At 37.8% G+C, this 17,302-nt stretch overlaps 1 protein-coding gene across 2 annotated transcripts in view; it reads right to left on the minus strand.

Moving 5' to 3' along the window:
- The window catches only part of robo1 (roundabout 1), a 61,987-nt gene that overhangs the window by 10,660 nt on the left and 34,025 nt on the right, over nucleotides 1–17,302 (minus strand). For both annotated transcript variants that reach the window (XM_066395120.1, XM_066395119.1), the window contains exon 3: nucleotides 814–1,095. In XM_066395120.1, the coding sequence (XP_066251217.1) occupies nucleotides 814–1,095 (282 nt within the window). The remainder of the gene's footprint in view (nucleotides 1–813; nucleotides 1,096–17,302) is intronic.

Below are 17,302 nucleotides of genomic sequence, written 5' to 3' on the forward strand. Positions count from 1 at the left end.
GAATAATTAATTTCAGACGAATTACCTGAAATCAAAAAAGAAAAGGAACCATGATAAGTTTCAATTCGCTGGTCAAAACTTTGGTCTCTGAACATGATTCTTTTTTATCATTGCGGCAACCGCGCGAAGACGGAAACTTTTGAATGGTTTTCTAGGATTAGTCAATACGCTGGATCTTGGGAACACCTAAAGGGACTCGAGTAAGACATCCTTTCGTTAATTTTAAAGTTTCTCCAAAAGTTGTTTTCGCGGTTTCATAGAAATTACTTTTCAGATTCTTGCGAGACATAGGCATACCTTCCCGAATCCACATCTTAGGGAGAAAGGAATAGCTTCCAATTTCTTCCCCTCCTTCTAAAACTTTACAAAGAATTTGAGGAATGAACTTATAGCTTTTTCAAAGTTTTGAGTTGCAGAAGCTGTGTGTTTTATAGTTTTTATAGGCATCCATCAATCAGAAATGTTTCAAATTCCACAAGGAAACCATTTTCCATGCATCAAACACGTTTCCTGGCTTGTTCCCAATAGTTCTGACGTACGTTAGATTTATGATCCTACTGCATATTATGACGTAATAAACCCCTTGCAGGCAACTTTCTAATATCCTGCGAAATACCAACATCAAACTTTGCGCATTTCTTTCACTCCGATTGAGTTATTCTTATTACTGATGCAGCAGTAAACTTTTGAAAAATGACTTTACCCAACTCCCATATATCTTGCGATAAAACCGAGGCGGGAACACTCCAGAATGTCGGATTTATTTATCATCGGATGAATTTATCATCTCAAAAACTAGACATAAAAACTTACCATAAACCTTTAAAGTGGCCATTGGAGACTCCCTATTACCCACCACATTGTGGGCAAGGCACTGGTACTGGCCTTGGTCGTGCTGCCTCACATCGCTGATCATCAAGTTACCGCTATCCAGCACCTTCATCCTCCTGCCATCGATTTCCATCACTTTACCGTCCTTCTTCCATATAAGAGTGGGCTCCGGGTACCCTCTAGGGGGGCCACATTGTAGACGGACAGTTTCGCCAGCAGCCACTTTTGTGTCTGTTGGTACCACCTTGAATTCGTCACGAAGAACTGCAAGAGAATAAGTACAGAGTGAGTCAATAATCTGACGCCAAAAATAGTCAAAAGATCTGTTGAATAAGTTGTTTCGTAAAAGGAGGTAAAAGGGGAGGTTTCTGGGATTATCGTAATGAAAACTCCATGTCTCTGTCAGTCCCGGTTCCCGTTCGAATTAATATTTTATTCAGGACATGCTACCAGCACTCTTTTTAACCCGCTTTTATCCAAAAGCAATTAATTTTGTTCGTTTTTTAAATGTATTGCATTTAATTTTTTTTTAATTTTAACCATATTTCTACTACAATCCTCCAGTGATGTGTCAAGAAGTGCAGTTTTTCGTAATGTTTTAAATTCCTGACGTCGAAAAATGATCGATCTTCATGGAGACGTCTCTGGAGATTGAAAATTTTATCTAATTATGTTTCCAGTATTTTGAACCTTTTTTTGGATTCAAAAAACTTTCTTTAGTAGTGTAGTAATCATACCGAAAGAATATATTTAGACGCGCTGAAGACTGAAGCAGATTTATGGCGTGTTTGGCTTGAAGTAACGACCGCTATCAAAGACGACAACATTGCTTTTTAATGCTTCAATTCAAATAAGTTTTGGATATTTTTAGACCTTTTTAAACTACTATTTTCTTCAGTGACGCACAAAACCAAACACTGTTTTTTTTTTTAAATCTAAAAACCCACTATTAATCAATCCATGTGACGGTGTCTCTGGTTATTGTGAACTTAGTAGAATTATGTTTCTAATATTTTTTTAAGTTTTATGAAATTTAACGACCAAATAGATGAAATCAGCGACGCTCTAAAGTGTCAAGTTTTTTCGTATTAAACTAAAATTTTTGAAGTCAAAGCTGAAGTTTTTCGACGCTTTTAAAGACATCGCTGATTTTTGAGAATGAACCTAAAATCAGTTTTTGGCATTTTTACGTATGGGATAATTTTTTGTAAATCTTCAGTGGCGTAGTAAAGAGCCAGGAATTTCTTATTAACTTGAAAATTTTGCAATTGATCCTAGGTGTTTGTACACTTATTTCCCCCCTAGTTTAAATAACTTTCAATAGAAAATCTTGTGAGTCTGAAAAATCATTATGATTGCATTGGGAGCACCTCATATGCGATCATAATGAACTTTCGCTAAGAAATAAGGATCTCTCGCACGAGGAGCCACATTTCTCTATTTTATGACTAATTTTACTTCTTTTTTCAATTCCCCAACTACCAAAAAGCCGGCAAAATCTTCTTCTAAATTAAGTCAAATTTGCCCGATCAAATAAACACAACTTTTAACAAAATTTCCGCAAATTAGCCGACAACAAATTCGAACTAAAACTCGGTTAAAAGCTCGACGGGCATCGGAACAAATTAGCCGAAGCTTTCTAAAGTGACACGAGGCCATTAGGCCCGGTTCACGCCAATTTATTCTGCGGAATTAAATTCTGAGTCAGGCATTGCAGCATTTGCTTACTCCGTTTATGTCCTATACATCGATTTTGCACTCTTAGGGATTTAATTTATCCCCGGAATTGCAAGTGGGCCTTAGAAGGAGTAAAAAATTAGGCATAAAAATACTTTATTAATTATAGTCCTTAAGCGCCAATTGTTCGACCTTAACATTAATCGATACTTTTAGGTGGGACATTAACGAAACAAACACAGAAAGTTAACATATAAAAGTCAATTGAATTTATAGGGGTTTCAGTGCTTGTAACTTAGGGCCGATTTCATTTCGCCCCCGACTCGATCATATAAACAGCCCCATTATTGCAGGGGTTGGGGAGCAAATGGTTTAATCCCCCCACATTTAAATGAACATTCGAGTGTGTATACGTGTATCTCCCGAAATTCGAAGGATTAAAATAATATATGCCTAGTAATGTGACATTCCCTTAGGGCGGAAGTTAGGGTTAATGAGGCTCTTTAATAACATATTTGGGTGATGTGGCCCTGTGGTTTTACTGGTTTTCAAGCCATATGAGGCGATGTTGAATAATAAGAAACCCAGGGATGGTTTATGCATGAAGTGGGAAAAACTAGGGCCAAAGATCCAAAAAGCCCAATGAAGTAACCCAATCAATAATTTACCCTTTTGGAAATCATTTAGATTTCTCCTAAAATATCTGGATTTCGGAAACTACAATAAAACTTTTCCAGAATCTTTAAGATGTTTTCTGACGGAATATCTCTCGAGTTCTTTATTTCCGATTGCTATTGGTTTATTGATTTTCTGAAAGAGGAATGTTTTACTCAGTTTGATGCTTAGTCATCACTAGCAGAAGATCATTATCAAGGAATAAATTTCTGGATATCAATAAAACATGTCCAGGACATTCAAGACGTCAGTTCCACTATTCTGGATCTCCAACTCTGCTATGGATGGCTACAGTTGTAGCAGTATCTACTACTTGTAAACTGTAAACACTGTATACGGTTGAAAACTTTTAACACCACAGACAATCGAGTACACTAATATGCTTAAAACGCATTGAAAAATTGTGTTTTTTCTCAAAAATTTTAGTTTTCGAGGACAATTTTTAAAAATATCAGAGGCGGCACGAGGCGGATTTAACGGTGGGTCGGAAATTAAGAAGAACCACAGTTCAAAAACTTTTTACACCTTTAGAAATCGAGCTACACCACTGACGATAAACTACATAAGTACATTTAAAAATTATATATTTTTTTTCTTTAAAATTAAACTCTTGAAGATCGATGTTGAAAATGGCCGAGGCGGACGAGAACTTCGCCACTGAGGATAAAATACAAAATACCTGAAAAATTGCAACTTTCTAAAAATAAAAAATAACGTATTTGTGCTCTGAAGGCAGCTTTTCGACATTGAGAAAAATTACACATAGCGTGCCTTCATGCATAAAACATTTTTCTTGATATGTTAAAAGTGACAAACACAGATTATCTCATATCTTTTCCTTTTGCACCCAGGAACATCAGGCCACTTTCAGCGTCCGAACCACACCCCGGTGACATCTAATAGCCCAAAACTGCAATATATGTAGGGCTAATAAAGATAAACCACCCCAAAACTGCAAATTAGATTTCCCACCATTAACAGGAGAATCCCTCCTATGTCGAATTGAATCGTGCCAGATGCAATGGCTCAAACTCTGACTTGTAATTGTCCACTGCAGGCAAACAGTTCAATAGGTTTTCGTCGGGGGTGAGTTTGTTTAGGGCAAATTACGGATTAGTCCGTAAATAGAGACGAAACAGGGAAAAGGAAATTCAATAATGGAGGGTACGTCGAAGACGTTTCATAACGACACGAGCAAAGAAAGCACGTACAAAAAGCTTTAAATGTGAGGAGAAGCTTTCGCTTTTCCAAACTAATTGAAATCTGAAATGAAATTGCTCTTTGTTATGTGAAATCTCCGTTTTCAGGTGAAAAATTGCCATTTTTTCCGGTGAAAAGTTAAGCTCAATGATTAATGACCGTCCCTTGGAAAGGGTTCATATTTAAAATGCCTGCAATACGGCATAAAGCGCGTTTTCGAGATGAGAAAAAAGCTTTTAAATCTGATATTAAAATGAATGAACTCGGAGCAAAATGGTGTTTAAGAATGGATTTTGAAAGCTAAGGAAAGCTTTATGCGCCATTAAAGAGGTATATTACAGGGAATGACATGTTCCTGTGGGTCCAACGCTGATGACCATTATTTTAAGTGACTCTCATATGGCCCCATTAAGAGACCTCCACAATGGTAATGTTACACTCAAAATTAAATATTACACCCCAGGGGGTTTGGATTACCCGCAAGCCTGCGTTTTTTCCTCCTAATAGATCATTATGCCCGGAACAAAAAGAGAGGGTGGCTTAACGAACAATTTCGGGGGTTGCGTTCCGGATTGCACGCTAGATTTCCCAATAATTTTGCGTTTGGGCTAAATTTAAGTGATACTAGGTATAATTGAATACAGACCAATTAGAACATATAAATCTCCAACTGTCATTTATGTTATATCTTTCCATTCTCCAATATTAATGGTTGAAAACTTTCAAGAATGGCTGCGATTTTTCATCGGGCCCAATTAAACAGCTAATGACCGAACAAGAATCAGTCATTTGGAAAGTTTAAATTAAAGACATTTGATATTGGAGCCATTATTTCAAGAGATTTTCTTTTAGAAGTTCTACCAACAACTGGGAACTTCCATTACTGGATAAGATTCTTTAAAAGGCCTCAAGATAAATTTGGGAAATAAAAGTAATCTGTCTTGGTGTGGATAAAGGCACTGATGAGGGGGGCGAAAAAGTCACTTTTCTTAAGTAGGGAAAATTAAGAGGGATTTTGAAGTTTTAGCTCGGAGTGAATCAAATTGAAATTAGCCATTAATAGCAGTAACTTTTTCCTTTCCTAACTCCGGAAAGTACCTTTTTCTCTGCATATTTAAAATTTAAATACCAGAATAGAATGTAAATTCCCAAGCTGGTGGATTTGAAAAACTTTGCGCAGAATTTTCCCTCCCAAATTGTACCTATCCCTTCTCACATTTTGGGGAAACTCATGCATAAACCGGCCGGGTAAAAGGGAGTTGTTACAAACTTTGCTATTCAATTAAAAACTTTCTTTTCTACCGACGTTATTAAGCTGGAAATATGTCCGGAATCCCGATTGGCCGTAACGCCCAGTGTGGAACATTAAACGTTTAAGGCGATTAATTTCCTGCAGTCGAAGGATTTCGTTTTTCCATTAACTTTGCTTTGTCTATTCATGGCAAAATTAAATACTAAATGGAAGATTCAGATTAAATATTTGTTTACATTGTAGTTCCTATATGAAGCTTGCACAGCGAGTTCAAGATATATGGCGGACATATAACTGTGGCCACAGACCCACTTATTACACAAGTATGTTACTGGTGGGAGTAAATAATGAAAAACTACAATATGAACTTTTGCCGAGTTCCGACAGTTTCAAATTTTCAATTTCATTTTGAATTGTTTCATTTCAAAGTGGAATCCGCCAGTGGCGTCCCAAGACGGTTATAATTTTTTCAATTTTTTTTAATGTGTATTTGATAATATTAATTTTCACACTTTTTGACCCGCCTCTGTACTAGGCAGGAATTGATCAGTATTTCTCCTGTAGGAAGTTACCGAAGTCCCCGGTTGCGCCTAAAAACTCACGTTTTTTGAAACTTCTCAAAACTTGCAAAGCAGCATTAATTTGGTCTAATTTTTTGACCAGCGCCTGCAGTCAGATCTAGTCCGCAAGTTAAAATTTCACCATTTTGATGTGGCCAGTATTTTATTTACGCAATAAAATTATAATATCCGATAGATCCGAAGACACCTGGATTTTTTAAAATATCCAATGCTACAAGGTAATTTCCATAAATTATATACCTTTTTAGGGACGTTAGTGCATTCTGATTCTTACATCGAGCTGAAACTTTAATATTTTAATATACAGTAGATTCTGACTATAACGAACCTGGTTATAGCGAACTCTCGTTTATAACGAACTAAATTTGAAGCAACGAAAATTTTCCCAGAAGACCAATGTAAGTTTTCACCGGTTATAACGAACCCGTTTATAACGAACTTCTGGATAAAGCGAACTCAAATTGCCCACAAAAATATAAACATTTCTCGCTTATAACGAACTTTTTAACCGCATTCATAACACAATTGGTGCTGTATTGACACCGAGTGAAGAAAATTACAACTTCATTTGTGTTTTCTTTGTCTTGTTCGTTAAAGATAGCAACAGGCACGATTCGGTAATTCCCCGGTATATGCATTATTTCTCCTGCTGCGTATTCAACATTTCAGCCCATATTTCTTATTATACGAGTTGCATTTTGTCAGTGCGGAAGTGTTGAAAATTAACAAGGAAAAACGTAAAAGCATATCTTTAAAAGAGTAATGTGAAATAATACAAAAAATAAAAAACTGTATGAAACAAAGTGATATTTTTTAAAAATGTGGAACTTTCAAAACACACAGCTGGTTTTATTGGAAAACGGCGTGAGGCAATTACCCTGCCTATCAACAAAATGAACCTTAACGTAAAAAAATTAAAAAATCTATTCATAAGGTAATGGATAAGGGTCTCTTATTGAGGTTTAATCAAAAAAGACACGAAAATGTTACTATAACGGGGCATGTTTTTCAGGAAAACCCCAATAAAATGGGCCGGCAAACCGAAACTGATGATTTTTCATGTTCCAAAAGTTGGATAAAACGATTTAAAAAAACGTCATAGTATCACTGCTGGTAAAATTGTTGGAGAATTTGCTGCGGTTAACATGAATGTGGTTAATGAATGGTTAACTGATGTGTGGCCAAACATTCAACAAGGCTATGAATCCGATAATATTTTTAATGCCGATGAAACCGACCTCCTTTTCAAATTAATCCCTGATAAAACCTTGAGGTTTGGGCGAATCGTGTGAAGTTGATTGAAAGATCGAATTACCATTCTAGCAGCCGCAAATATGTCTGGGACGGAAAAAAGGAAATTATTGATTATTGGTAAATCCGCTAGACCTAGATGTTTCAAAAACAAACAATTACCCGTAAAATATGAGTTCAACAGTAAGGCCTGAATGACGTGGGAAATTTTTGCTAGTGAACTTCAAGAGTTAGATAATGAGCTAAACCGAAAAAAGGGAAAATCATACTACTAGCTGATAACTATCCAGCCCACCTCCTAAGGTAGATCTCAGATTCATAAAATTGGTTATTATGCCGCCCAATACAAGTTCAAAACTTCAACCAGCTTGGGCCAGGTTGTTATTCATTCATTGAAAAGTTGTTATAGAAAAATTCTCTTGATAAAACTAATTGAAGCAATGGATGATGGTAGAAAGTTTTCAGTCAATCTTCTGGCTGCTGTGAATTTTATTCACATGGTTTAGCAGCAAGGTTTAGCACGGGGGGTTTTGTAAAAATAAAAATGAGTTCGACGCAGATGATGATCTTCCACTTTCTGAATGGTTAGAGGAACACGCAGACGATTCCAATCGCGTTCTCGACACTAAGTTACAACACTCCCTGGAATGTGAAAAATTTTTAAATTCCAATTTTGAAGAAGATGTCAGAATTGATAATAACATATTAGCCAGAGAAATTTTGACTGATGAACAAATTATGGAATCACTGTCTGCAGAGCAAATTCCAAGTGATAGAGAAGAGGCTGATAACGAATCTGATGAAGACCCTACCTATTCTGTTCCTTCTCTTCGTGAAATGGTCCAAAATACGTCAGAAATTAGGATTTTTCTAGAGTCGCACACTATTCCAGAAGAAATGTGGAACAATTTTTGGAACGTTGAAAATTATACAAATAAAGTATATTTTTCAAGTAAGCATGTGCAAACAAAACTTACAGATTTTTAAACCAAAGATTCATGTTTATGAGTCAACTTTAATTAAAGAATAAAAGATTCGCATTTGTACCTTTTTTTGTTAACCGCTTGTAACGAGTTCGCTTATAACGAACCCATTTTGTTGCATTTTTTAGGTTCGTTATGACCGAAATCTACTGTATTTTAATATTAATTAGACCGTTGGCTATCAAAATTTCATTAAAGCCATCAAAAACACACTTGGGCCATAAAACCGAAACATGTAAAGTACCAGAGTTAACACGACAGAGCCTGCAATTTTAGCCTGTAAAATTTTACGATATTATTCGCTTTAGCATCATTTCCTCGACAAGAGCACTTTTTGCCTCACCCACTCACTTTATTGCCCTAAAATGTTGCGGCAGTAAAATGAAATGCAACATCGAATGCGAGCAAATAATTTAGGGCGTCTTTGCCAGGGACTTTTCCAGGGGTAAATTTGAAACTAAAAATAAAAGCTGAAAAGGTCTTTCGTACTCCCAGTTTGTCTACTTAAGCCGCATCTATGGTAATCAAAGCAAAACAGCCGGGGATAATACCCCTTGAAAGCAGATTTTCGACGAAAGCCCTATACTGAAACAATGGGATGCACTCTCAGTTTGCGAATTTGCGTGCTGCCATGACGACAACAAGCTCAGACCGACCGTTTTCCAGATAAGATTTTCCAGAATTCATTGGGGAACTATTCAGATAGATATCGAGATGTTTCATGGCTGTTTCAGATTTAGAATAAACTAGGATCATTTCAAAATCGCAAACAAACGTTCCATTATGGTCCAGCTGACTCACGAAACACTATACACCCATTTCAATAGAGACGTCGTCAAACTACCGGCCCATTGTGCCTCAAACAGGGCACCATTATACTCTTTCACGTCATTAATGTTCATTTCCAATCAAACGAACAAATACGTATATGTTTAGGGAGACGTATCACTTCCTCCCATTTTGATTTCAGCACGGATGGCCGGGTCCGTCGGCGTACTGAAAAGTCCAAAATGATGGTAATTAGCTAATGGTCTAAAATACTTTCTAAAGGGTTTTAAACATAAAAACTTTCTGGAGCTTTTAGTTGAAGGCTTTGAGACTAAAATTGCGAAAGTTTTTACAATATTTTAACTACCAACTTTCATGTCTGGAAACTTATCGCAGAAGCTGATTTCTCATGGGGATGATGTGATATACGAGTTGCAAATCAGACACGTGACTTGCGGCCAAGAGCATATGTCATTGTTCACTAAGGCTAAATCAAGTTTTATATCGTTAATGCTGCAATAGCGAATCAATTTGATTCCCAGGGGGAATTTAAATCCCCTAGGGGTGACTTTTTTTTTTGCTGCATAGATCATTAGGAATCCAACACAGAAGGGCGGCTTAACGAAGGTTTATGCGGGGGGGAAGTTGCTGTTTAAGCTGCTTTTAAGAATTATAGAAACGAGGTGAAACTTCGGCTTGAAAGTATGTATTGCTGGAATGAAAGCGAATGGTTATTAAAAATTCCTTGCACCGTTCAGAGTTAATCTGCGCCACTGATTGGAGAAGGTATTGAAGGATAGTGAATTTTCTCGGTATGGACAGTGGATTTTAAAAATGTCGGAGGGTTTGGAAATATTTCAAAATTCGCGATGAACGAAAACTAAAAATCCCCTCCGCCAACAGAGAAGATAGTGAAACTCCGTGATGTTTTCTACAAAATTGTAATACTGAAAGACAATTCATCTAAAATGTCAGTGGCGGCCCAAAAAAGGTTTGACAGTGCCTGTACTAAATTGTAGGAGTGCACTAAAAACAGAAAAATAACTCACGGTTAAATGTTCCATTCTCCTCCGAGACTCGAGGTACGCCCATGACGTTAAAATAATTTGGAAAATCATGAGTTTCCTCGAGATATCGGTCACGAAAGTCGATTTTGAAAATATCAGTAGAGGTCCAAGAATTGTCATGAAGTGTGCAAAACATGTAGAGAAATCAGTTAAAAATTTTATATATCTCCAAAATACCAGCTCCGTCACAGACCGTAAAACATTTCATTTCAAGCAATATCATTTTTTTTTTAATTTGAAAATTCAAAGGCGATTTTGAAAATTCCACTGGCGGCACAAGAAGTCTGCCAGTATACTAGATATGCACATAGAGAAATCAGAACTAAAAACTCCATACATCTCCGAGATTCGAACTGCGCCACTGCCCATAAAACCGTCGCGACACGAATAGCGTTTGAGGCTCAAAAAATTTGTTTCAATTTTCAAATTGCACTTGAATATTCAACATAAATTTGCGAAGCGAGCTACGCCTGTGACGTCGCATCGCGATTCTCAAAAAAATGATGATGTTCTTCAAAATTTTAACTTTTAAAGTTTGTTTTGAAAATGTCAGAGGCGGTACGAAAGGGGTTTGAAAGCCAAAAATAAACATTCTTCTCTGAGTTTTGACTGCCTGCATATCAACTACAGTATATCTAAGAAGTATTTGCATCTTTTTATATTTGTCACATTTTCTCATTTTTTTATATAAAATTTCCAAAGCAAAAAATTTATCGCAGACGGTTCAGGTTGACAGTAAAGTAATTTGGTTTGTGTAAGTAAAGGTCATGTCATAATAAAATGTGTCCAGAAAACATTTTAGCATAAATATTTAATGATTTTTCGCTCGAGTTAATCCCGATAGGAAACATATGGGGACTACTGAAAATCGGGCGCTTTTCGTTCACTTATAAAATTCGAAACAAAACTTCTTCTGATTAAAATTCAACGAGCGGCAATCGTTTTAGAGCACAGATATACGCACTAAGCGAGTACCCATCATGCGGCCAGCCGTCCGCTTGATCGCATGCGATAAAAATATATGTTAACTTACGGGGAAGCTTTAGTTCTATTCGTACTATCATGCGGCAGATAGTGCGGATAAAACTAAAGCTTCCCCGTATATTAATATATATTTTTATTGCACCAATCGAACGGCTGGCCGCATGACGGGTACTCGCTTAGTGCATATGTGCTCTTGGGATAGAACCATAATGAAGCATCGCACCTCGCCGGGTACCTCGATGTTCACCTCGCCGTCCGGCTATGGTAAATCAAAACAGTAGAATCAGATGAGTGCTAAAAAACTGAAGTTGTTTACTTGAGTACCGCACCTCGTCCCTCGCGTCGCCATAAAATGAAGATCAAAATATTTTGTTTTCCAGCGGCGAGGTGCTTGAAACTTGCTCTGTGATTGGTTGTCTCAACCCTCCGCTCCTCCCACACGGCAACAGTGCAAGTTGCGTTTAATCAGCAGTACTCCACATGTTCGGTGCGGTGGAAGGATCAAATGTAGGTAGGTAAAGGTTGAGGGTGGAGGAGCGGAATGTGTGGTGCTGTTTGAGGGACCAGACCGAACTTAACATAAACAAGGCACAATTTATAATAGCCACCATATCAAAGTATTTGCCGAATCACTTGCACTATCTGAATCGGACAACATTTTTACTACCTCTCTGTTCGTAAGAAACTGGACAAATGGACTACGATAAACGGCGATGCAAACTTCTTCATTATGTTAATCAGCGGCGATGTTCAATTCTTAGCGAGGTAAACGGCAAGGTGAACGTCGAGGTGCCCCGCGAGGGGCGGTGCTCCGCTATGTCTTTGCCCTTAGAGTCATAGGAATTGGTAACTGAAAAGCATCGTCATTTATTGTTGGGCCCCGACAGCCTGCAGACTCGCTTGAGGATGAGTGGCCACTTCACGTGTGAGATACGAAATTTTGTGGAAATGAAAAGGAAAAAAAAATAGATTGTAACGCTTCAAGCGTTGTATCTCATCCCTAGAACTTGCGCTATATCTTCTGGTTTCAAGGTAACATTTTACCCATTCAAAGAGCAGTTTAAAACCCCCTTTATCACAATTGTGCCGCTTTATTCCTCGCTCTAACGATGACATAAACGTCACACTACTCACTCAGTAGTACGCTCGCCATAAACGTTAACAGCCGCCATATTCTCGCTAATTCCGTTCGAATCTCGCCATATTTTACGAACTTTACAGTTTATTAAACCACAGAAACACTTATTTGGATGGCAAGCGAACTGAGACCATATCGAGACATCTAACATGCTCGAAAGTAATAACAGATTTGAACCAGTAGTTTATTCGCGATGGACCATGACCACAAGCACGGTCAAATGCCCGAGAAAGGGCTGTATAACTGTAGAAAATGTTAATGCGAACACGTGATAAAGCAAATTAAAAACTCCGATCGTGGGGCCTTATTACATACTTAATTCGGAATTAAATTATACCTTATCTTGAGTATGGTAATTTTATTGCTGGAGTTTGATGTTGTGCACTCGAGAACGTTCAAATCCCATTTCTCTGTTATACACATTTTTCCCTTTCTTTTTGCGTTTTTGACCCTACCCTTGAAACTACCCTCCAGGGAGAATTGCATTATATTTCCCGACTGAAAGCGAATACAGCAATTTTCATCTCAGACATGTAGAATAAACGAATTTACGGTTATAGTGGCCAGAACTGTATCCTGCTGAGCCCCCTTTCAGAGCTCAATTTAAGGTGACACGAAATGGGAGAGACTGCAGCACTATGGAAGGAAATTAGGGCATGTTTAATAATGACGGTAATGATCAGTGGCGGGTCTAAGGGTAGAACGTCATTGGCGTTTCTAAATGGTTTAAGACCAGGCAATGGTCCAAAATTATTTTTCCTCTTTATTCAAGCTCGATAAGCCTCCTTCCTAGATTCTGAATTTTGAAGCGTTCCCATACAATATGCTATTGACGGATCATTAAGTTTTTAGACCCAGCAAGGTTCCAAAACTATTTTTCGTGCCTTTTTGGTCCTTTCAAAGGAATTGTGCATGGAAATGGACTTTTCCTGTGTACAAAATGGAAATGTAAATTCGAGTAGTCCGACAATTGCCAGGGGCACTGCAATTTTCCCGTAACAAGTCTCGGCAGAGTTCTGGAAAATCCAGACGATTCTATCTTGGAGAGATGCGGCTCGTAGTCTGGCTAAAGGGCGATTGAAAATTATGTGATTGGATTGTCTTATTTTATTGAAATAGTAGGAATACGGCGTCGGAATATTTGATTTAGTTTTGCTAAAAGTTTGTCTGGTTCGGGAACTTTTCTTTGGTTTGGCACCCCTGCAACACTCCTCTCATAATCCCTAAATTATCCTTTATGGTCTTCCCCCCATCCGGGCACTTTTACCACCCTCTAGAGAACAAAACAGCTGAAATATCGTGGAAAATTACGAGCGTACAGTTTCAGCAACATCGAAGCTTATTCCGCACATTCGAGCGACTGCTGCGTATTATGGCCTAATACCATCGCCTAAATTCCCCATATACCAGAAGTAATGGTTTTATAGCACGCCATAAAAACTATATAGTTAACTCCGTAACTGCCCATGTCGTGGGGTTGACAGGGTTTGAGATAAGGGCGTAGTAAATGACCACCGTCGTGGTAAAAGTTTAGAGCCGCGATAATGCTTTAAAAATGAGTGTTTAAAACGTATGGAAGTGTTAAAAGTTTTTTATTCGAAACTTGGCAAACAATAGAAGGCAAATGCATATTTGCAATGAAAACTTTCCCTAGTTCTAGAGTATTGGCCTAAAGGCTTATTTCCGGTTCCGTCTCGGTGAACTTCAGTTTTACCCCTGAACTTTAACTATTTTATTAGGCGAAAGTTTAAAGCCTCTAATACCCGGTAAAGCACGATAAATGGCCGGTGCATTGGAACCCGAGTGGTATTTAACCGAAACAGTTTAGCAAGTTTATTAGCTCCGATTTTTAATTACCGACATTCAGGGAATTAGGGGGATTAAGAAATAGCTGGGAACTACCGTGGGGAATTCCGTGTTATTTACTCCTGCAGGCCCTCTAATGAAAAATATTTGCCAGAAACACCCTTCAAATTCATCAGGTTAAATACTTATAAAGGGTGGTAGTTCTTGGGGGGGGTCATGTCCGGGCCCGCAATGACCAGTTCAAACTTTTTTGCGCTGCGCCACTGACCTTTCATACTCGGAAATTCGACGTCCTTGTTCAGTTCTGTCGCTTTCTCATTTCTTTGGTTTTGGTTGTATCTGGGTAGTTTCCGAGTTAGCCGGGAAGAAGACTAAAACGGATGAGAGTCAGTACTCTCAGTTCACAAATAGAGTCTCAGTCACAGTTCACAAATAGAGTATCACGTTCAAAAATATTGATAGAACGAAACCACAAAAACTAGAGGATCCACTTATGACCCATTCAAAAGCCTGGAGTTTTCCCCATAAACCCTGAAATTGTCTTCAGAAAATTGAAGTCTTGGACGTGGCGTCAGGGGTGAGTCTAAGGGTGCGAAAAAGTATCATGAACACCACAGATTAAAAAAATAATAAAATTTTCATTAAAGAGGATCGCTGCATTTAAAAGATTTTTAGCAGCGAAACCACAGAAGCTACTGAAGCTGCTTTTGCCCCATTCGGAAAGCTGCAGACTCCTCTATAAACCCTGAAATTTTGCGGACCACCATTCAGTTCAGGGGATTGTAGCAGCAACGGATTTAAAGGTGGCAAAAGTTATCGATTTTAATAAAAACTCCTCTCAACTTCTAGGTCGAAAGTCAGAAAAATGAACTCCACTTAATCGATTACAGCGAAAATTCTAGTACCTAAAAAGGCGACGATTTAGGCCATCTAAAGCACTGTCATAACTCCTCAAAAACATCAAACTTCAGATGGAAAATATTATTCCTCAAATCCCACTTGCACCTGCGTGCTTTTGGAACCCATTTGCTTCAATCTACGTTGCTATTTTAAACTCTATTAGTTAGGCAAACATCACTTTAAAAATTATTTGAATTACCCATCACATTGACCGGAAAGCTTATTGTGTTTCGAACTGTAGCCTTACAGTTGTTTGCCCTCCATTTAGCATGTGTTGTTTATTGTTGAACAATCAACGCATGGAAACTTGAGGTCTTTGATTGTTTGTCTTGTTAATTGCGAAGAAGTTAATGCTACTTGTGTGTGTGTATCTTGAGGAGAAACTGCGGTTGTAAATTAGGCTTTTCCCTGCTTCGCAGGGTCTTTTATTACATGGGAAATTCTTTATGAAGTCTCAGTATTGCTGCAGACTTCTGCCTTACTCACACACCACGAAATCCCTATAGTCACTTGCCACATAATAAATGTGAGCCCTGCTAGAAAAAAAGGGACAAGAAGTGTCCCTTTCCTCCATTAGAACTTTATTTATAACGCCCCTGTTCCTTTCTTTACCCGAGTGTGCTTGGAAAGCACTCTCAAGAGGAAACCCTCTGTTTTCCATGGAAATTCCGAATGCAAGGAAATGCAGTGGAAAAAAATTTATTGCTCCTTCAAACAATACCTACCTTTTATTACCGGTCGGCGAGTTTCTTTTGTTCACGTATTCCAGAGATTCTCCTTGTAAATATCACACTTCCCTTAGTATTTCCTTCAGCCACATTCTCTATGAGAACTAATAAATAGCTGCATCTTCTTCCTAATTTACCTCGCAAGCTATGCAAATAGCGTCAGTATTAACGATGGTGATAAGATTTCCACGGTCTTTCCAGCTATCCAGAGTCTCGTTCCAAACAATACTGATATGCCTCGAGGCGATAATTAAGCCGCTTCAATTTGCATTTTCACGACTCTCGAGAGATGGAAACTTGAAGACGCATTTTGCACCGATAAGGTTCCTATTGTTGAGATTGGATTGTCGCAAAGATTAGATGCAACTAAATAATGATAAATTTGACGTTGGAGAATGAGAGGGAACTGTGAATAGCTTCCGGATATAGAACATGTTTTTCGCAACTTACTTTGAACATATTCAGAAACATTAGTGATACGCCACTGAGTTGGAGAAACTCTAATAATCGTGTAGCTACGTCCATGAGTTTCTGTATAAAATGACTTCAAAACTATTTTCCAATTTGGGAGATCCTAATGTTACACTAATAAAATGACAGAGGCGTACAGGTCATTGAAATTAAGAGAACAGATATTGAAAAACCAGAGGTATATAGAAATAGATTTCTACAGTACATACCTATATAGTTTTTTTGAAAAAAAGTAGTCTTGATGAAATTTAACAAATTGCAATTCAAATTTAAAAACCCACAGGTGTACATGAGATGGAGTTCATTCTTTACCCCATATTCTCAAATTTTTTTCAGACATTTCTTCGACTGATTCTAAAAATCCTGGTGCTCCTCCCATGTGTTTCTAAAACGAAGCGAGTAGCTCCATCTCCTCCTTCAAGGTTAAGAAATTTAGGGAACCAATTAATAAAAATCTAGGCTTATGCACAGTATTCACTGGATCCTTGTTCAATTGCCCCACTTTCAATACGTACATTCCAAACGAAAAATCGTAAAAAATTTAGTCATCTGCCAATGTATCTTTTCACAACAAACAGTGGCTCCATGTGTTCATTTCAAATTCACTTGCCAATTTTTTGCATTTAAGACATGTAGTTTTTGATATTAAAAAATAGCCAGGTGCAGATGGAGCAAATAATGATCATACGTCTGCAAGGGACTTCCTATCAGTTTTCTTTAAAATTTAAGGAACTTCTGACAAGACCTATGAGAAAACCGGAGCTGAACGGGACTTGGAACTAAATTTAAACAATTCCTGGCTATTTTATCTTAGAATTTTCTCTTCGTGCGTTCTTGCATTGATGTACGAGAACGGTACCAACTATCACAAATCATCTACACCATTAAAAACCTCCACAAAGAGGCTACAGAAACAATTATTTACTTAAGGATCAAAGATATCCCATTACAAACTTCTTACATTCATTAAATAACCGTAGAATATTATAT

Source organism: Euwallacea similis, chromosome 11 (assembly GCF_039881205.1).
Source record: "Euwallacea similis isolate ESF13 chromosome 11, ESF131.1, whole genome shotgun sequence".
Lineage (NCBI taxonomy): Eukaryota > Metazoa > Arthropoda > Insecta > Coleoptera > Curculionidae > Euwallacea > Euwallacea similis.